This window comes from Sinohyriopsis cumingii, chromosome 14 (assembly GCF_028554795.1).
Source record: "Sinohyriopsis cumingii isolate HCF-2022 chromosome 14, ASM2855479v2, whole genome shotgun sequence".
In the NCBI taxonomy this organism is placed as follows: Eukaryota; Metazoa; Mollusca; class Bivalvia; order Unionida; family Unionidae; genus Sinohyriopsis; species Sinohyriopsis cumingii.
The window spans coordinates 111,762,109-111,785,761 of NC_142974.1; the positions used below are offsets into that span (position 1 = coordinate 111,762,109).

Below are 23,653 nucleotides of genomic sequence, written 5' to 3' on the forward strand. Positions count from 1 at the left end.
TATTTAGACATCATAAAAAAGGCTTGATATCTATGCAGATTATTATTAGACTATACCCAAGAAAACAGCAGCAGTGTTTGCTGTAAAAATTGACAGTGGAATGGTTAAGTAGTTTAGGAGGGCTGTTCAGATTATTTCTTTCATTGCCGAATGTGCTATTCTAATTTACTTGGTATTAGTAGGTTTAGTAATTGCGTTTTTGTTCGAAATTACAGCAGTTGTCACAACCTCGAGTACCAAACTAAATGAAAGTGCATGTTTGTTTCCTCATTAATATTGTTTTGCTTTTTCTTTTCTATTTTTTTTTTTTGGGGGGGGGGTGTTTAGTGGGACTTCTAATCTCGGCTTAGTCCACTCATCGCGATCAACAAATATTCTCAGGACCTCCAAGAATCAGATAAAATTGGTATACCTGACGTAATATAAATTTCAAATCTTGCGTGAAGGAAACAAACGTCATTGGAGGGGAGATATTTAAAAGAAATATCAAATTCTTCATAATCTATCTCCCAAGCATAACTTTTATTTTGTCTTCCTTTTCTCCACTGAAATTTCTTTTCTTACTCGCACATAGTGTAACCCATCTTTTGGAATAACTCTCTTTATTGCCTCGTTAGTGATAGTAGGACTTTACTCCAGTATAAACGAGACATTGTTTTATTTTAACTTGCTGTTGTGTTCAACGATACTACTCATTTGTATCACCACGTAACTACGCAACAAATGCACACAGTCAATACCAGTTTTATAGATCAATTTCACTTTTATTCTGTCATGTCCAGTTGGAATTTTACCACACTGTATTCAGCCTCTTGTATTGTCGAAGCAGATTGCGTCATTATGTTGTGTAACTGTACACCACTAATAAAGATTACATATGACCAAATGCTTTGATTCAGCCTTGTAGTACGGTCTTCACTCACACCATTACTATCTCAGAAAGAGGTATCTCATATGTCTATTGTAAATTGTTAACATTACTTCAAACTTAACCTAATTACAAACACCTTTTATTTATATTTCCACTCCCTAATCCTTTTGTTCATCTTTCGAATATATTTCTCTTTAAGAGTAAGTTCTCTTCTTTTCTTCCTCGAAATAACTAACTTTCAGTGTAAACATCGCCTATAAATGTTTTAGATCAAACTAAATTGTTTCATACCATTGTTAAGAATATTCGATTCAGTTGCATCGTAATCGCGTAACATTATTTTACATCCATACGGCCCTTTTAGCATCTAAATATACACATTGCATAGGATAATTCAACCTTTCTATTCCACAACGCAAGGGCTGCTTCCGTAACTCACTGAACAGTTTTTTGTGTATAATTTAACATTTTACTCCGTAATCTGGAATTTCTTGATTGAGTAGATGCTTAAAGTATCGTGATACATTCTACATGAAAGGTGACCTTGCATTTAATTTAGGACTTTCAGATCTTATCAGACCTATAGGGACACGTGGTCGGCAATATATATCCATGGGTGGTCCAGTTATTATGCCCACACGACCACGGTGTAGTGACAGATATCCAAGAATGATGAAGCTCGCTATTCTCTTGGTGGTTATCGGTTACCATGGCACTAATGCCCTGACAAGAGGTGAGTATAGTGGGCAGATTGTATGTCTCTTGTATTTTATATGAATACATAATGAATACAAAATGGTACAATTTACCTACAATTAATATTAATTATACCTCAAATATATATATATATATATATATATATATATATATATATATATATATATATATATATATATATATATATATGTGCGTGTGTGTGCATGATCTGGCGAACATCATCACGGACGACTTGTTTCGAACAAAGCAGAATAACAAATAATGCGAACGATTCGTATGCACCAACTGCACAGAGAAAGGTGCATGCTGAGTTGGTACTGTCCGCCCACATGTCCGTGAAACTGGCTAGCTCAAGCAAGTAAAACCCCTTATATTTTTTCAGCATGATTGTATGTATGAAAAGATTTGCTGAAAATATTAATAACCATTTTCGCACTTATTATTACATGTATCTTACTTCCCGAAGCATTTATCGAACCCATATCTCTACAGTAACTTCGCCTAGCGCAGAACCCTTCCAAAGACAAACCTAAACAAAACTAATCTCATAAACACTGATATAGGCTATTTCAATACACTGTATATATGTGAAATACGATTCAATTAAGTATTAAAGTAGTGTTTGGATATTGCATCATCATGCAATGGCAGTGGTGCTCCTTTCTCGACCATATGTGTACAAATCAACTCATTATTTTATTTTACAATTGTCTCTGTTATGAGTGTTTGTTGTTGTTGTGTAGGGTTTGACGCCATTTTTCAGCACACGATCAGCTATACATGGCGGCCAGTATTAATGGTGGAGGAAGAACCCGGGAAAACCCCGGAAAGAACCACCGACCCACGAGAGGCTACTGGCAAGCTTTCTCACATACCTACATTAGCCGAATCCGAGACTCGAACCAACGCAGACAGAGGTGAGATGGCAGTGATTCGTGACGGAGAGCGCTTTAGACCACTCGGCCACTCGGGGCCCCTGTTATGAGTGAAGTGCGTGTGTTCGGTGAAGACCTTGTTAGAACGATTACGCTAAACCACTTGACCAAGAGAAATCAAATCGGATAGTCATGTTAATATACATACATATATGAACTGATAAGATTTCCAGAAAATTGTACAACGCAATAATAGAGAAATGTCCACTTCATAGAGAAAATGTAGTGATGGATCAATAATTGAGAAACTTCCAACAATTTGAAAGTGTTTATTTTATACAAGTAAACTACCTAACGTTGCTACTATTGGTGACTAGCGTTACCCCCGTGTTTACCATACTTTCCACAACAATTAAGAACTCGTTTTTGACCAGGCTTGATATTATTTACAAGTGAATGCAAACGAATGACTGACAGCTGTGTGGTAGATAAGTGGTGAGTCCTCCTTTATCTTTCACTGGAAAGCAATCACGTATATGAACTACAAACCTGTTCAAGGTTGGCTGAGATCGAGTCGGTCAGAAACAACATCGTCAAGCGGACAATGTTCGTGCTGGTATATGCTGACATATTGTAGGGTCAGAAACAACACTATCGTTCTGACAATGTACTTGCTCGTCTATATTGACATATCGTAGGGTCAAAAACAAATAGTATCATTAGGACAATTAACTTGTTGGTCTGTACTGACAATGCTCATTCTGCTCATTCAGCATTAAGATCTTGTCTTTAAGAAGATAAAAGAACACATCAAAAGATAAATCACTTTTGTAAGCCAAATGTTCATACGAAACAATTTTGTCAACGCATAGACAGGACTGTCAATGTAACATAATATATGTTCGTGTCTTTATCTTATTCCGTCATTTAACTCAGCTCCATTTTTAGTCGCCAAAATAATATAGACAGTGGTGCTCCTTTTTCGACCATATGTGTGCAAATCAACTCATTATTTTATCAGTGAATAATTTCTTAACAGTTTTTGGTTTCTCAAAGCAATTAGGATTATTGTTTGATAACTTTAATTAACTGTTCAAAGCAGTTGAGATTATTGAATGTTTCTTGCAATTAGAAGAATCAACGAATGTAAACGCGAACTGATAAAGTTCAAATTCTCGGATTATTTTCACGGATGTGACATGCCTTGGACATGTAAAATGTGATAGGATTCATCCGGCCGAAATTGGAACACATGCCATTCAGTTAGATCAAAAACACAATTACTGATCAAATTCTTTATATATTTTCACCCAAGATCTAGAATATTATAATTTTGGGTAATGCTATATTAGCAAGTCTAAATCATTACGCTTTCTGGCACATTGAGGTTTATAAAATACAAGTCAAGTGTTTCTTAAAGATGTGCTATAGCCGCAAATTTATTGTAAGAAACAAAACAACCATGGAATAGTACTGCAGATACCAATTAATCTGTTGGCAAGTACGTATGATATTCTATTGAACATACCAATACCTCTTAATGTATAAAATGCAAGTTAGTTATATGCACTGTATGTTAAGAATTCCTTTTTGTTTTCTATCTGCTTTTGTACAAATGACAATGTTATGTATAGCATAGATCCTGCATCGTATTTGAAGTAAAAGCGTGGGAATATGATACCTAACTGTTGAAAAAGGTTGGAGACCTTATAAAGCTCTGTAGATTTGCTTTTTTATTCTTGTTTCAGCGTGTCCCTATAAACCTGCTGATATCGTGTTCGTTGTAGACGGCTCGGGCAGTGAGGGGATTTCCAATTTCCAGAAACAGTTGGCATTCGTACAAAACTTCACCGGACAGTTTGAGATTAGCAAAAATCAAACTCAAGTTTCCCTAGTAACGTTTGCGACAGACGTAACTAACGAATTCAACCTCAACACCTATTCCAATAAAGCTGACGTTCTTAGTGCAATAAGCCGTGTACACTATCCAAACGGCGAGACATACACACACCTTGCCTTGGATTACGTTCGCTTGCATTCGTTGACGCCCCAAAGTGGATCTCGCAACGGCATCAACAAGATAGTCATTGTTCTAACGGACGGAAAATCGAATGAAGCAGTTTTAACTGCTCAAGCAGCTGCCTTACTGAAGAAAATAAGAGATGTAACTGTCATGGCAATAGGAATAGGTGATAGAGTCGACCCCAAGGAACTGACCATGATCGCTTCAAATAAGAATCATACCTTCACTGTTCCCGGTTTCGATCTTCTGCAGACAATCCACCAGGATCTCACGGACACAACATGCCATAGTGAGTATGGACTAATATCAATTTAATTCACAAATACATTATCCTTGCAATTCACGTGTTTGTTTGTGTGTGTGTGTGTGTGTGTGTGTGTACTAAGAGTATTCTGGTTCAGTGCCTCAGATGTTGATTTTCGAGCTAAAGCTTCTTCATCCCATCTAGAGTCCAGCTAGCGCTATGTAGTGGCAAACGAGTGAAGAGTTAGTTCATTTGATCTTGAAAATCGATGCTAATTCAAACTATAATTTTATTTTAATGTCAAGGAAAGTTTTTTCCTCAGGGTTTGATAGCAAAGTGGAGAGGAGCAAGGAGATATAAATCAAGTAGAGGAGACGGATGTGGTGTGTGCATGTATACGTGTGATATGTCTTTAACAAATAAAGGAGAATTGTCATTCAAATAAAACAAAAATAATTTGGGGGGTTTGAGGAGTAGAGATAGCATTCAAATGCAAAAACATATTTTTAAAAATATAATTAGACTTATTTGGATATCTCCATCTAAATCCCTAATAAAAGTTAACCTCACAAATGAATAATTCTTAATTTTAGAAAAGAATTCATGGGTTTATGTGTATATTGTGTAACTTCCATCATTATTCATTTATGTTCATACGTTACTTACGCCGCCAATAGAGGGTGTATCTTCTATCTAAATTTATCGTAGAAGCGATGCAAAACACTAAGATATAAAATCAGATGCCGTATTTAATTCAAAAGGTCAAGAAAGGTAATAAATCAGAAATAAGATATAACACAGAAAAATTATAATTCTTTAACTTACAAAATTATTTCTCTTTTTAATTTCGATAAGAAACAATTGTATAGTTAGCATCTATCTACCAATGTAATTCTAGTTTGCGGCCAAGGTCCAGCAGATATTTTCTTCCTCTTGGACTCTTCCGGAAGTGAGGGCACTGTCAACTTCCGGAAACAACTGGAATTTGCTAATACTGTAGCCAATGAATTCGACTTCGGACCAGATTCAACACAAATTGGACTAGGAACGTTCGCAACTGGTGCCACACTCGAAATTCCAATCACTCGATACCACACGAAAGAGGAATTTATGCAAAATGTCTTGAGGGTTCCATTTAAGGATGGAGAGTCGAATCTACATTTAGGTCTAGATATGGCCAGACTTCAACTCTCTCCCAATACTTTGACGGTTAAATCACACAGATTTGTAATTATTTTGACGGATGGACGATCTCTGGAGCACGAATTGACAGTTCATGAGGCAAAAATACTTCACACGTAAGCGATTTTATGTCTACTACCGTTTCTAGTATTAATTCTGTTACTTGTTTTCAACTATTTATGTTGACTGAGGAAACGAATTACGCGATGAAATCAAAACACTACTATAAATCGCCATTAGTCTGTCTCGATTGGATAAATACAATTATATATATATATATATATATATATATATATATATATATATATATATATATATATATATATATATATTGCTGTTGTTGCTCGTTCTTTGAGCACTAACATGATCATGATAGTACTAACTGATTTTTCTTATGTGAGCACGTGACTGGCTGGTCAAGTCTATTTGTGCTCTGAACTACATGTACATGACGTGACGTGAGATGTGTTTGCCTGACAAATTTACACTGTTTGCTCTTCTACATTGCCTATGCAATTTTCCTCAGTTTAAAGTCTTTTGCTCCAGAATGGATGACGCAGTGCCATGTGGAGAGATTTCGTACGAAATCTTCCCAAGACTCGGGGACAGTGTTGAAATGTTTAAAGTATGACTTGAAGGAATCTTTGAAGCGTTTCTTCTGACAACATCGAGATCGCTTTCCCTGCTTCAGTTATCCTGATACAGTGCAACAGATGGAGACAATTTTCTTTTTTAAAGTTAACACCAGAACTATTTCATCTGATGGTGCAAACAAAATATATTTTAATAAGCGGCGCACGGCGCAGCAATGCGCTTGCTCCTCCTTTTCATAAATTTGCCTAATTTGCAACCCTATTCATAGGCGTATCATAAATATATCAGCAATTAAGAGAGTACAGGTCTGTGATGACCTAGTCTGTGCAGTGAAGTATACGTTTGACCTTTTGTAAACTATTTGATTATATCTGACTACATAGCAGTAACGCATCTGGTTCATCAATGTTGTCAATTTAATAAAGGGCAAGAACTTCATAGAGATGCAAACCATGTCAAGTCAGAAATCTTCTGCAAAACGTAATTTCTGTGTTTGAAAGGTAATGCAGTTTATATTCATTTGTTCTAGCTTACAAAGTTCTCGTCTTCGTGCTGCTGGTATCACTTCTGTAGAAACACACTATCATGCGTCGAGTGGCATGATGCAAAAACTTGTGTTTTCAGTTTTGAAGGTATTGTTACGACACTCTTGTTTTAAATTATGTAACACAAAAAAGCGAAAATAACAAGTCTGGGTAAGTTCAGTAAACAATTGATTTCCCTATAATACAAAGGTAAACTTCAAAAGACACTTACAAATCCCAAAAAATTATATACGTCATATCACAAATCCAATAGTAATATAAAATGTCAAATGTATATTTTTTTAGAGCCAGTACAATTATATTACATAATTTTGTTTTATTCTTTGTTCATTAGTCATTAAATCACCGTTTATTATTATTACTAAAAAACTTAGATGTCCAGGATATAATTTACGGTTAGACTAATTTACATAGGGTAATACGGCTCATCCATTTGTATGTTGAAAATGGTGGTTAGGCAACCTCATCAGTAAAGCTGAAGCCAACTAGTCTCAAGCTTTTGTTCCAGCAGAACTAGTTATGTAAACTTTTGTATTTTAATCGCTTTTTGTGCTTATAGTTTGTCTTGTCTGTTTTGTATTTGCCTTGGGTAAAATACTCAATTACAGTCGAAAGCGCACAGGTGTGTGTGTGTGTGTGTGTGTGTGTGTGCAGTGTGGAAGTTTATAGTGATGTCTAGCACAAGGGCATCATGCCGCAGACATGTATCATCATGTCCTACCCAGTCACATTATCCTGACACCAGGCCGGACAGTCCTAACAATAGCATTTTAATACTGAAGGCCTAGCGAGGCAGCTGTAGGTACCATTTTTATAAGTCTCTTGTATGACTCGGCCGGGGCTCGAAACCGCGACCTGCCGCATCCTAGGCGGACGCTCTAACCACTAGGCCACCGGTGCGGTCGTTGTCAGTTTTTTGCATTTATCTTAATCAATCCCAGACACACAAAATCCCTTGCTGGATCCAGTGCACTTGAAATGACTTTTTCGCGGTATAATTTACATTATATATATATATATATATATATATATATATATATATATATATATATATATATATATATATATATATATATATATTTGTGTGTGTTGTTATGTTAAACATTGGAAAAATTAGGCTACTTAGTCAATTTTCCTGTTCACTTATTACAATACGATTAATTCCTTCTATTTTGGATAGATGATAAACACGCTCAGTAAGATACGTACATTATAATAATTGATATACTTAAATAAATCGATACAACATTGGACAATTGCTGCAAATAATATACATGTTCACGCATGCAGAAAGAACAACTGAAGGAATAGGTAGAGAAAAAAGCTAACGGATATTCCTGTACCAATTATAAATGCATCAACTAGCACTTTTGCATGCTTTGCTCCGTAAACTCCGGCAACATAGCGCGATCTGTTGAGATGGGTACGTGAAGAAAGCAAGTATAGTTCGAAATATGCTTCCTCGTATTTGTTCTCGTACATAGATCTACGCACTGACGAAACTCTCACACTTTGTACAGGGCTGGTGTAGAGACATTTGTCATTGGTATTGGAAATGATGTAGACGAGAGTGAACTGTTGGATGTGGCTTCTGATAGGTCGCATGTGTTTAGAGTTAACACCTTCGAACAACTGAACAGCATTCACCAGCAGGTCGTCGATAGGATTTGTGTAGGTAAGTGCTTATATGCATTGACGCATGCCTAGTGAAAATTGATTAAAGTAAAGGTGCTTTATTATTTTCCTGGAAAGAATAATTAATGGCAGTAGTAGCAGCATCTGTTCATCTATTATCGTTTTTGGCACACACACACACACACACACACATGTATATATATATATATATATATATATATATATATATATATATATATATATATATATGACGTATTTGGTTTACCTTCAGGTTTAATCTTTTATACTGTATCGAAAAAGCCTAATCATTATCGTTATACGTTGTGAAAGCGGTTGCTGCAACGTCTTGATGCTATCACATTTTATGTTATGTATATTGTCTGATATAAGTGCAAATATATCTCGACTGATCGATCGATCGATAAAGTAGATGAAATTTCAGTTGAATCGAGTGACATGAGTTTATTTCTTTCATTAAACAATGAATATGCATATTTGTCCTGCTATTGTCTCATTTTTTAAAATAAAATAATAAGGAAATTGATTTGGGGGTTTATGCATATTTTTGCCCTATTTGTTTTGTATACGCCACAGTCTGCTTTTTATTGTTATTGGTTGATCCACACGTTGTAGAGGTTCTATCTTAGAGCAGCATGTCTTTCTCTGAGATAAAGTCCGCCCCCCCCCCCCCCCGGCTGTTTAATCTTAAATTCAAACGATAGTGATTTATTTTGATTGTTATGTCAACTTCAAATCATCTTCCATTCTAATACTGACCATACATATTTTTCAGCATTTAAATTCTTTCTTTACATTAAAAAATAGCAATTTATCAATTTATCTCAAGTTCCTGACGATTTAATACAATGCATTAGTACTGGGTGACGGTGGTGGTAGAGGCTTATGCTTTCGTAATGTTCAGTTGTTGAATACGCGCGGTCTCTGAAAACTTGCGAGACACATCAGTGGCTTCGATAGAAGTGTCAGCATGACCTTTGCCTTTGCATATTATTTAATTGATTTATTTAAAAATGAACAATTAATGAATCAATTTCAATGATTTTGAAAAATGCATGATTCATTAATTATTTTGTCCACAATTGTCTTTCATGTCCGTCATTAACTCAATATATTGAGAAAGCACTAAAACGGGTAAAGAATAAAAATTGTATAAAGGAATAAGGTTTACTGTGTTTGTTTTTAAATTGTACTGTGAAAACCAAGTTAAAAGAATACTCCCGAATATACGGATACTTATTATTAAAGATATAAATACGGGGGCAGGACAGGAATTGTGTTGTGGTGCTGGGTGTGGGGTAATGACTTAAAACCTCTTCCAATGTCAGTTTGTTACAGGTACTGAATGTCGAAACTTACTTTTTCAGCGAAAACCGTCTTCACGACAACGAGTAAGTAGTAAACACCTGTTTATGGCATATCAATTCTTCCATTGCTAAGTCCATGTTTTGCTTACGACAATGACACAGTGGTATTAGAGCAGTCCCATCAGCGATCCATGCAAATACTTGAAATGTGCATCGTATTTAAATATGTTGCCATGGAGATGTTTCACAATAATGCCGATATCATGAAGCTGCACAAACGTTGCCATAATAGGAAAACTGGTGATATCAATTGAACCATTTGCACGTTCTCAATAAAATGTGTTTCACTGTGTGAAATATTCATTTTATTAATACTCAAAAATGATAGTTAACTCTTTTAAATAGTTAAGTGTAGATATTGTCATCGGCACATATATCTTTCAAGTGTGGATATGATATTGGATTTGTGACATATCTTCTGTTAAGCTCGATTTGTTTCCCGAATAACGTAATCAAATAACGACAATAAATATATAATGATGCCAAAATTATATCTCATTATTATAACATCACTAACACATGTTAGAGAATAACATGAACCTAGTCGCTAATCTGAGGGTCTTAGACAGCGTAGCCAGACAAATCCCCTGGCATTCTTTATCAAATACCCATAACGATTTCTACTGAGTCCTGCACTCTATATCAGGTCTGGACGCTTCTCGACCTCGATGGTCTATTTGAAATCTTCATTATACTGATTGGGATCAGCCTCTGATCCGAGGCTATATTCACAAAGTACCTACTTAGAAACAATATAAGAATCAATAATCGGTAAGTAACACAATCTTTGTACGAAATTAAAATTCCTTTTATTATTTAACCCTGATGAAATTGTTCATTCGTATGTCATTTTCTTCACGTATTAGAACACTGTTTGTTTATCTCATTATGCAATAAGTTATATTTAAAATAGAAAACAAAAAACATTTGGGATCTGAAATTAAAATTAAAGGTCTTAATGCCAAATATAACAATGCACACATTTCATTAATTCTAAATATCTGTAACATGTAAATAATAACCACAATAAAACTAACCATCTATTACAGTATTGTAGTTGGTCTTGTATTAAACAAATGTAAATGCTTGAACTTTTGCACAAATAGTACATTTAAGCAATCACGACCTTTATACTTGAATATTTAGAAAATAACATACTATCACTATCATCATAAACAATGCTTGATACAACATAGACAAAATAACTAGTTTAAATTTTTTTATATATATTAAATTAAAAATGAATAGTTTCAATGTAGTTAAATCATGTTTATAGAACAAACTACCCCACTCACTAAATAAAGGAAGAATTATTCAGAATAAAATAATCGAATGGTAGGTGGATTATATAATTTTTGAGAAATGAACATTTCAAAAAAGTAATTATAGAAAAGGATCTCAATGCAAACTGCGTGAAAATAATGTGTATTTTATTTATCTGCAGATTAGCAATATGATTTGTCATTTTTGATAACAGTTATGAGTATGACTATGGTAGCTGTACGTGTCTATTTTACATACTGTGGTAACTATACGTGTCTATTTTACATACTGTGGTAACTATACGTGTCTATTTTACATACTCTGGTAACTATGCGTCCTTTACATTCTAGCAACTATTTCAAAACGTAACAATCATGTGAATGATCTTGTTTTTACATGGGTATTAAACTAGATTTAAACATCGTGAGGTATTATAATTGTAACAGAATATATAGTATGCTGTCATACACTAATATATTACATTCACTTAATGTGTCATATTTTCAGCACCACGTCCAACCACAACACCTACTACGACTCAAAAACCTACGACGCCAACTACTATGGGTACAACAACTACAACAAAACCAGGTAAGAAGCCGAGGTGTTCTGCCAGCTCTCTCTTTTTCTCTCTCTTCTTCGTTCTTAGGGGAGGAGATAATTTTATTCTAAAATGCTGTCATATTAAGGTCAAGAAAGGTATTATTGAGGATAAGGATTGGGTGAATTATTAACACTCTGATTCTTCCTGTGAAATGTATCTTATAATAACATCCAGACATATTCTTGATGTAAATTAGGATTCGACTTGTGTAAAATTTGAGTTGAAGAGTTAGGACGTAAGTGACACACCTGATTAAATATACTGCCGTTACAAGATTACATGTTGAAAAATTAAACTTTGTCTTTTATGTTGCGGCTATGCTGAATACCGTTATAATGATATGACATGTATTTATAATATGTATGGTTCAGTGTTTTGTTTTATGACACCTGTATTGATTCGTCTCTCTTTTTCGTCCAGTGACAAAATGTACCAAATATTTTAGTGCGATAGAATAAAATCATTTTGCCACCAGTGTCGCATTGCTTACATAGAAACATTCATATTTAATTAATGCCTAGACTCATTGTCCCCTTTTTTCAAATGTGAGTTCTTGTGGTCCCAAAAGTAATTGTACAGCTTCTAATTTTGCTCCTCGATCCTTTCCAGTTTTACTCAGCTTGGTTTGCTTATCACGTACTATATCGCTTTTAGTCTCGATGGTCTGAGGTCTCGTGATGGCCAGTTTCTTAACATTGCGTCTGTTTGTCCGTGTGCTTCTCTGCCTTGGTTCGAATGGTGGAGTTTAAAAGACAAGTCCATACATGTCTAATCACAAATGTTTTTGCAAAAGTATATTTTCTATGAGATCATGATGCACATGATATGCTTACTTAAATGTAGAGCTCTTGCCTTGGCACTTTTGATATCTTCGTCCTGGATGCTGGCTTTTCAACCCTTTAGCAATGAGATGATAGGCTAGGCGTTGCTTCATGCTGCATTGCCTATGTATTTTCTAAACTCGTTGCAATCAAACAAAAAGCTCCTCTATTCAAAACGTCTGGAATGAAACTAAATAAATCGATTCGGTTTTGATATTCAGTGTGAATAATTAGCTGTTCTTCAGGGTTAATTATTTTTCTGTGTGTGTGTGTGTGTGTGTGTGTGTGTTTCGTATTACATATGTTCAATCTTATTTTTACGTCCGTCGATGATGATGCATTATATGAAATGCTGGTTAACTTGCTGGTCTCATGGTCAAAATATTTCTTTAATAAGCAATCCGATGCACAATCCAGCTATTTTTAGTAGCTAAAATAGAGAACGAAATATCGAAAATAAGTATTTACGGCATTCTAATCATTTCGTTTACAACCCCCATTACAATTATTATTATTATTATTATTATTATTATTATTATTAACAGCTTGTGGCCCTAAGGTAGCCGATATTTTATTCATTCTTGACTCATCCGACAGCGAAGGTCCGGCAAATTTTAAGAAAATCCTGGACTTTGTCTACAACTTTGCCCGTCAATTTGCCATAGGTGTGAACAACGTCCTGTTCAGCGTGATGACCTATTCCTCCGCAGTAAATATCCAGTTCTACTTCAATACGTACACGTCCAGAAATAGTGTCCTAAATGCAATCCAGAATATCAGCTACATCGGACTGGGAACCAACACTTCCGATGCCCTCCATGTAGCTCGGACAGTGGTCTTTAGACCTGAACATGGTTCACGACCAAATGCCTCAAATATTGCAATAGTAATTACCGACGGACGTTCTAGGAATCCTAACGCTACAGTAATAGAGGCAGCGGAGCTGAAGAAAACAGCAGACGTTTTCAGCATCGGAATCGGCCCCGATGTGGATCAGCACGAACTCGGTGTAATCGCCAGCAAACCCAGCAACGTGATGCAGGTCAACAGCTTTGAGTTGCTACACACGATTCAAGACAAGATCACACAGGCAGCATGCTCTGGAAGAACTTGAACCGATAAGCATGATGATATATATCCAGCTTTGTCTTGACATATTTCCTTTTCTGATGTGAATCAAATGTTCACTTTCTACTCTATTCCAATGGTATATATAATAAAATACTGAAAGATGCATGAAATTTGTCAGTAGTATTTATAAGAAAACAACAGAGACAAAATGCATGTGTGGTACCTTGAACATGTATCTACAAGAAAAACAGTGAATTCAATTGTAGGAAGGTGTAACTTCATTCAATGGGCGCCATAAGAAATGGAAATGTTACTGAGTAAACAATCAAACATACAATCTAAGGTAGCCGTTGATAAAAATTATTTTATACAGACCGTGCAGACATTCAGTTGCAATTGAATGCATACACAAATTTATATCTATTCTGAGAACAGTGTTACCCATGTCAGTCTGTCTGATGGGTATCTTAGCACTGGAATACTATGGAACTTTTGACTGTTTTTTAGTTTTTCATTACTGAATGTCCTGATGTACCAATTTGCATGAATAGGTTGATGCATCACAATGATATGATCCAGAATGTGTTCAATTTGTTTTTACAATAATCTCAAAATAGTGGTTTTGTCCGAAAGGTCAATGAGCATTTTGTAATTCCAACGAATAATTTAAGTAAATTGAAAGACCACTAATTATAAGTTTGCTAGAAGTGACAGTTCCATGGGAAGCAAGAAAGGCGGATGCCCATGAAACATAATTAGCCTGATATCAGCCACTGATCCTTGAGTGCCAGCATAATGAATGCAAGGCCTGGAATCTACCGTTGAAAATGGTATGCCGTGGTCTTGGAGCACATACATTTTGGCATGCATTGGAGTCATCGGGAATTATAGGAGCTAGCAGCAGGTGGTTTGGCACCAAAGTTGGCAAACAAGCGACGAAGAAGCCTCACATTGGATTTGACGGAAATATGGGGACCAACATAAATATTAATCGGTCCAGGATTGAGTCTGATCAACTTAGCCAGCACAACCCTGAAGAGTGATGTAGGTCAACTGCGAAACCCTGCCAAAAAAGGTGACCCCATCCTGATGATGGAACCGATTGCAGGACTCTCTTCATATATTATCTGAAAACAACTAAAAGTGGTTCCACAGACTGATAGAAAAATAGGAATAAATAATGTTGCTTACCTCAACCTTATATAAACACACCAAACACTACAGAATGACCAGGCTTTGGGGCACAGGGTCGCTTCCAGAACAGTCTAAGTTAGTAAATGAGGCTAGTATTTAGCACAAATATCAGCAGACAACTTATTGTTAACTTACAATCATCACAATAATAATAAGGCTAGTTAGGTATGCCTAATGTCTTCTCTCAATTGCGGATAAAGGTCAAAAACACTATACATATTAATTATCCATAACAATAGACATCACCCTTTGTCGTTAGTAATATATGATAGATAAGGATCTGATAATCATAATTATTCATTACTATCTTAATATCAGTCCTTGGGAATCCATCATCAGACATATTTGTTGTGTTCATTTATAAACTGAGAAGAAATATCTACCTGAATAATTCTTTGGAAATAACAAAGTGCTGATAAACATTTGATCTTAAACACTGCGTTGAGAATATTGAGATCGCAGTCTAAGAAATTCTGGATTACATCATTCTGATACGTCAATACTATTGGTATGTCAGCATATTCATGACTAAATGTACACCAGTAAATTTAAAACCTTTAATTCTTACGGAACACTCTGTACCTTTGGAATTGGGATATCAATTTTAGATTATCTGAGATTTATTTCACGGTAATGTAAGTTCATTCTACTTTTGCACTCTGTATTCTATGGGATATCAATTATTTGGTAAATGTTGCTAAACGTGCTGTTGTTTGTTTGTATGGTGCTTAGTTTAAGACCATAGTGTAGTACTATACTGCGTCCTATTTTCAAACCGGACTTGGTTCCTTAGGTGAAGGTCATCTAATGGTTGGATGATGAGGTTATGCAGAGTATCTTTTATTTTAAAGTACCCCAGGGCAAGATTTATAAATACTGTTGATATTCATCTCTCTTGTATCTTTAATTCCAGATGCAGCACAAATTATGTCACTGATAATGCATTTTGGTACTTAATATATCACAGACGAATATATTTTGATAACAACGCAAATACAATATAGTTTCCCAACGTTTGGAGCAAAAGGCCTACATGTTTGAATGACGGAAAACAAAAATATCATAAAAAGACAAAGAAGAAAACAAAATTGAAAATAACATTAAAGCGGGTACTATGCCTATATGTTTTATGCTGCCATCAGTCCAACACAATTGTCGTCTAAATCGCAAAATGATAATAATAATAAGACGTATAAAGCAGCAGGGAGGGCGAACAGACCTAGTGGTTCCGGCAAAAAAAATAAACCTTCCACAGAAATCTTATCCGGAGAAAGCTTCTATTTACCGAATAAAGGCTTCCTGAAAGAGTTTTATCTTTATTGACCCTCACTCCGGAAATAAAACCCTAGTTCGAAGATCTAGCTGCAGAATTATTTGTTCATGATTTTTTTTAATTTTATCGATTTAAGATTGACGACCGACTATTGGTAGATGCCCTCTCTGCTGCTGTCGTGTTTAAATGGATTTTAGATTTTCAGAATATTAAAAGATTCTATCTAGGCCGACTCGATATCTGGTTCGTGGATCACATAAATTCACCGTCACAAATCCATACGGCGTAGATTGAGCTCGTCCAAAGAAATTTTTTAATTTATTTATGTCCATATCGCCGCTACACCAAGTCTGATGAATATTTCTTAACGTATGTGTATCTACGCCGTTGAAGATCGCCAACATGTTACAATTATCTCTGATTACTTTAGGTATTTGAGTATATCTCTGAGTTACATAAATAACATCTGTGTTTTTATGCCGTCCACGAGAGAATATTCTAGCAGGATTTGAATGTTTATCTAACATAACATCGTCGTATACCACCAAATTATTTATCGAACCATCTAAAGCATCAACCGAAGGAGCTTCTTCTACATCAGTGATAAAATCAATTATATTCTCACCGTTATTCAACAACGCCGCATTTTCATTAAATTCTTTGAGTACCTGATAACATCGCTGATCATCCACAGATGGTGCAACTAAATATAATTTATCCCATTTTAGCCATCTCATAATCAGATTCAACAATAATTGTGTTTTACCTGACCCAGATGGTCCTATGATGATCATTCTAATCGAATTTTGTAAAGCAGCATGATGCTTCACTGGAACAGATTTCTTCGTGGCCGAAAAATTAATTACATTCATGATATAAATATATTATGGATTTATTTTGTGTACGATGTAGAACACGAACTCCAACGGTGGATGTAGCTACGGTCGTTACAAAAAATAATAGATCGGCCGTCACTGGTAAATGTGAAATATGCGGTACAAAGAAATTTAGATTCTCTTCATCTGATCAGAAACCAGTTAAAGTAGAAACCATTAAAAAAAGAAGAAAATACGGAGGTGATATTGCCTCAGGATTATCGTCGCTACCAGGATTCTTTTGGTCCAAATACCCCGGAGAAAAACACCTACCAGGATACAATTACTGCGGACCAGGAACACGACTCGATATCAGATTGAATGATCAAGATCAACCAAATCCTGGTGAGGATCCTGTAAATGCAATTGATCGAGCGTGTTATATTCATGATCTTGAATATCGAAACAAGGATCTGCAACAACGGCATCTAGCTGACATTAAATTGCTTCATGCGATAAATTCTAAAAAAAATAAAACTATCAAAGAAAGATTAGCCAGCTGGGCGATTAATGCTGCTATGAAAGGTAAATTAGTTTCAGGTACTGGTTAAATCTTATGTGGAAGAGATTTATTATTCTCCTGTTGGATTTTGGAAAGGTAAATCAGCAATCAAAAAACTAGCAAGGGCTGCTAAAGTAAAACCATCAGTAGCTGCTGCGTGGTTAGCTAAACAAGCTATATGGCAGATTTATCTACCACCACCCAAACGAATCGAATACGCACATTTTGATGTCAGCGTTCCAAATGAGGTTCATCAGGTTGATATAATGTTTCTGCCGCATGATACCGTTAACGATAAAACCTACAAGTATGTATTAACCGTGGTAGATATTGCTAGTAGATACAATGAAGCTGAGCCGCTGATAACTAAATCAGCAGATGAGGTTGATAATGTTATTGAGAAAATATATTAACGAGGTCCATTAACGTGACCAAGATTGCTTCAGGTAGATCCTGGACGAGAATTCTTTGGCGCTGTTACTTATTTGATGAACAAAACAAATGTAGCGATAAGACGTAGGAAAGTAAATATTCATAACGATCAGGCTATTGCTGAGCGATTTAACAAAACACTAGCTGAAAAATTATTTGGATATCAATATGCAAGAGAATTCATTCAGGATAAAAGATCTAGCGACTGGGTCGTCAGGTTACCGAGTATTATCTCAGCAATAAATAACGAAATAACAAGGGCGATAAATATGAAACCAGCAATAGCTATACAAAAAGAATTTATACCGATCCGTAGAAAGGATTTTTCAATTCGACCGGTACTTGGTGATGTTATCGTTAGGTATCTATATAAACATGGCGAGGCTGAGGGAGGCAGAAAAAGAGCAACAGATCCTATTTGGAGCGTAACAACACAGAATAGTATCTGTAACAAGATCATCAGGTAGACCAGCTATCTACACACTTGATGTTTTCGCTCCTCAACGTGGTTTCACACGAGAAGAATTACAAGTAATCCCGGCTGATACTCAGTTACCTCCTCAGTCACTTAAATAATCTATACCGCGTCTGTTACACTCTAAACACGCTAGAGTAACATTTTTTCTGCTATGGCCGAGATTATTATTTATTCTGTCCACTGTGAATTGTCTTGAATCATTCCTTTGATATGTCCAAGTCATAATACAATTACAACCGAACAGTGGTTACCCTGTTTTTCTTTCAGTGATAAAATAAAATCTACATCCAAATCAAATTCATGATTATTTTTTTTATCAGATTGTTTATAGCTGAATATGTTTTTTAAAATCACGTATTCGTTTGTTTCGTCGTTAATAATCGATCTATCTAAGGTGATTCTGCCCAACTGAGATATTTTTCTCACTCTAGATACAGCTAAATACACCAGATTAGACCGTTCCACGTTGTCATCTACAATCCAAACCCGAGTATCTGAGATAGTTAGTCCCTGTGAAGAATGTATCGTCATAGCATATCCCAGTGTCCACGGAGATTTTTCTGTATTTATCATATCACTAACGAAACAAATATCAACAACAACAATATCATTCAATACTAAATTCTGCTTGCCACGTCCTGGTATATCGACGTCGATATTTTGTAATCTGGTATCGATTGGCCTATAACATAACGGAACAGGCATCAGAGGGAATTTTTCTTGATGTATCTTGAATAGTTTTTGTTGAAGTACGTCTCTGATTATTTTTCTGCTAGCTACTATCAAATCGTTTGGAGTCCACATTGATAAGAAATCCTTCATTGATGTTTCTGGAATTACTTCTCTCATTACATCACATTGAATTTTATTTGATTTCAACCTGATCAGTTTTTTGAATTCACTTAATCTGCCATCCAGTGATCTGTAATCAGTATCAACCTCCTCATAGTAGTCCACAAAATTCTTCAGCCACGTATGAGGTGATTCTCCATCAATAGGATTTGGTTGACCATGATCGCCGCACATAATTACAGCAGTATTTTTTGTTAATAACCACTCTAAGAACATTTTCAATGTACCAACAAATACTGTGCAAACCTCATCCCATATAATTTTTTTATTTATGTATTTTTCTCCCATCCTAGATGGACTCCACGCACCACCGTTATATTTGAATAAACTGTGATACGTACACGAATTTACCCCTCGTTGTTTCATTTCTCTTGCTAATCTGTGTGTTGGTGTCAGAACAATCATATCAGAATTTTTAAATAATTCTATCATTCTAGTTGTTTTACCTGATCTACCTGATCCGTTTATGTAGATCATTTTATATCTCGCAGCAGGATCATAAACAGATGGTACTGCTGATGTTTCTGATACACTATCTAAGTAATATTTTTATTCATCAGCTACATCAGCATCTTCACAATAATGTAAATATATTCGTCTTTCACTCGCCACGTACCCCATGATCCGTCTCCGGTCAGTTTTTCTAACTCTGGTAGGTATTTTTTATCGATATAAAACGAATCAGTAGCTACTCTAACTGCGGTATCAGGAAATCTATTTATCATCGAAAGCAAATTTATACTCGCATATGCCAACATCGACGATCTTAAATGAACATACTGTGGTGATTCTCCCTCAAGATAATTGACCACGGTACCTAGCTTTGTTCCATCTGCGACATAAATATCCTCTCTGGTACAAAATATACCTCTTTCGGCTGTATCAGCTATTATAAAATCTAACTCAGCTTCGTCCATAATTAATCTACAGTTACGTCTCTGATGATCATACACACCACCCTGAGTGAATTTACCAATACTTTTTCTACCTAAATCTTTTGCGTCATCGTGTTCGGTTGGTAGCCAAACGTTAAATTGCTTCTGGTACGAAATAATTGCTTCTCTGACTGTCAACGATGTTAACATAGCAGAATCTAACATATATCTCAGTAACACTATTGGAACCCATTTTTGTCCTGAGAGATGCCTTCCAAACCAAAGATAACATATTTTATGTAACCCTGAAGAAAATTTGAACGATGTAACCTTAGCGAATCCTGTTAGGGGGAAATCTGGTAACGGACCATTAATTGATACTCTTGTCATTTCATCACATGGATGACCAAATTGAGTGAAGTATTTGTTGCACTCTCCCATCCGTAAGAAACTACCTGGATAACACGCTAGTATGTCAAACGAGATCATATCGATAAAATTATATTTTTTGTTCCATAATCCACCATGACCATATTCGACGCAACTATCTTGAACATCTTTAAGAAAATCTTTTCTGGTTGGTTTCCATGAATTTTTCTCCCTTGCTGCATGAGCAACAACAGATGGAATAGTGAAACAATTAACAAGTAATTCTTTATTTACTGAGCATTTTTCCGCTATCTCCGTCATTGAATCATGTAATTTTTCGCTTCGATACATATCCCCATTGGGCCTAACGAACTTATCATATCGATCATCACTGGAAAATAGCCAAACAGATACAGGATCTGATTTACTTATTTTATGAATAAAATCAAACATATTTCCCGCATCTACAGAATAGAATTTAATAACACGATCCCGAGGAAAAATAGTTACCGCGCTACTCCATGCATGTGAATTATGATCAATTATCTCAATAGGAGCTCCTTTGGATTTATACGCAGAAGAATATAATATTTCGCCCGATATCGTTTTTACCGTGATGGGGAATTTTAATTTCGCTGATAATGTAGCAACGTCACTTATTGATGCACCATCAACAACAGACTTCGCCCAGTTATTTATTTTTTTCTTTTCTTAAATCTGTTAATCCACTGCCGCGTTTTATGTTCGTAAAATGTTCTATCACTCGTTCAGCAACACAATTTATCTTTACCGACATTTTCATCTTGGTGAGATTCTCAGCAACAGGTTTATTTAGTCTGTAGATACCATAAACAACAGCCGCTACGGGATATGCTCGTACATAATATGGTTTATCTATACCTGTCAGTAATCCTGGTTTAGAATTATTGCTCACCGTGACAGATTTTTTCCATTTATCACAGGATCGCGTTTATCACGAGTAATCCAAACGTCATTTTCATTATTCACGATAAATTTTATTCTGAATATATATTTATCACCACCGAGCGAATTAATTATCTTTTTTGCTCGTGTATCGTTCATCGTGTTATCGATATCATCCGCTTTCCAAGTAGACCATACATGAGCGGCTCCATCATCGTAGAATTCTTTTTTGGCCTGATCTACCTCAGGAATAATATATTCTGCTTCGTCGAGATCAAAAACCATTTTGTTATATTTTAAACAATATATCTTTAAATATATAAATGAATAATTGCTAATGGCTCATGGTTGGTTCGTTTACTTGCTGTGATAGATCATGCAGAAAAGAGTACTGTGGGATACATTTAGCTTATATAAAGCGAGGTGGAGTCGGTCCTACGAGATGCATCAGATGCAACATTGGAATTCGGGGAAAAACCAGAATATGTGCAGAATGTGGCGAGAAAAGATACAAAGAATTAAAAAGACTCTATGACAAAAAATCACCCAATAGCGATATTGCTATCAAGTGTGAGGAGGATTACTTAAGTAGGTTCTCAGACAAACTTTGATTTAGACAAATGGATATTATATATGAATCCTATTTACAGGAAACATCCGATTTATGATAACTACGAGGCATCGGCTGATGGTACCATCAGGCATGTTAAAACGAAAAAAATCACTCGGCAGAGTCAATAAGTTTGGTCGTCTCATGACCAATGTCAGTGGTGGATTAAATTACTTTAACCATCGATTCGTGCTTGAATGTTTTCATGGACCAATTAAACATGGTCTGGTGATAGATCATATTGATGGAAATCCACTCAATAATTCCATAGATAATTTACAAGCAATTACTCAGAGTGAAAATACTGCAAGGGGAAATACAGGTTGCGGAAGAAAAATATCTAAAGCTGTAAAATCAATCAACACAGAGACAGGTGAAGAGCTGCATTTTCAATCAATGAATTTAGCTAGTAAATATTTTGGCATCAATCGTAATTCAGTGCGACTTGTTGCAGAGGGAACATACAGATCAACCTTCGCATATAAATCCGGTAGCTAGATTAAATTCTCTTACTTTCCCCTCATATTAGATAAATAAATCATTTATAAAATATGAACCAAGAAAATATCAACGAGATAATAAAATCTATTGAAGCATTAAAAATCAAGGAAATACCGCTATCTGATGATCTAGATTCTGATAAGATCGTCGCTGATTTTGATGCTATTATGCAACACAAACAAGAAAATAGATATACTTTGTCGTCTGAATACAGACTAATAAAAAAAAATACAATCTGCGATGTATAAATCGCTCATCAACATTGATGTAGCTGGTATAGCAGATTTTGCTCCGTTAGCACGTGTCGTTGAAAAGATTCGATCATCGTTATCTGATGAATACGAGTCAAAAAAAAAAAAAAACAATAGATACACGTGCACGAGAATTACGAAGGCTGATAGATAGTGAAAAATAATTTTATTTTCTTTAAATATTTTATTTTTTCTGTAAATATTTTTTTCTGTAAATTTCAGTGAATTTCTTGTTTTTTTCAGTGAATTTCAGGGATTTTTGGCTATTTTGGACGAAAAAATGACCATTTTGGTCGATTTCACTCATTAGATAGGTTAAGTAGGGTACCCGTTTCTTTAATTGATTTCAATTAGAGATGATACAAGAGTCAACAAAAACCATTGATTTTTGACGTTTTTGATTGTTTTCTGAGTTAATTTTGAGTTAATTTTGTTGATTTTTGGTCGATTTTGGTTGATTTTTACTGGTTTTTATTGACTCTTGTATTCCTTCTAATTGAAATCAATTAGAGAATCGACCAGGTTGGGTAACTCATCCAATGGGTAAAATGGGCAAAATAGCCAAAAAAATGGTCAAAATTGACCAAAACAGTCAAAAAATGGTCAAAATCGACCAAAACTGTCAAAAATCAACAAAATCGATCAAAATTCACTAAAATCTACAGATTATAAAAAATATTTTTATGA

The 23,653-nt window shown here is 35.3% G+C and overlaps 1 protein-coding gene across 1 annotated transcript; it reads left to right on the plus strand.

Moving 5' to 3' along the window:
* Positions 1-1,456: 1,456 nt before the first annotated feature.
* LOC149784609 (collagen alpha-5(VI) chain-like) lies at positions 1,457-13,996 on the plus strand. Its single transcript, XM_089932665.1, has 7 exons — positions 1,457-1,604; positions 4,212-4,775; positions 5,629-6,028; positions 8,572-8,726; positions 10,072-10,095; positions 11,842-11,925; positions 13,305-13,996. Exons 1-7 carry the CDS (start codon positions 1,484-1,486, stop codon positions 13,871-13,873), a joined length of 1,917 nt encoding a protein of 638 aa, XP_089788791.1. The 5' UTR covers positions 1,457-1,483; the 3' UTR covers positions 13,874-13,996.
* The last annotated feature ends 9,657 nt before the right edge of the window (positions 13,997-23,653 follow it).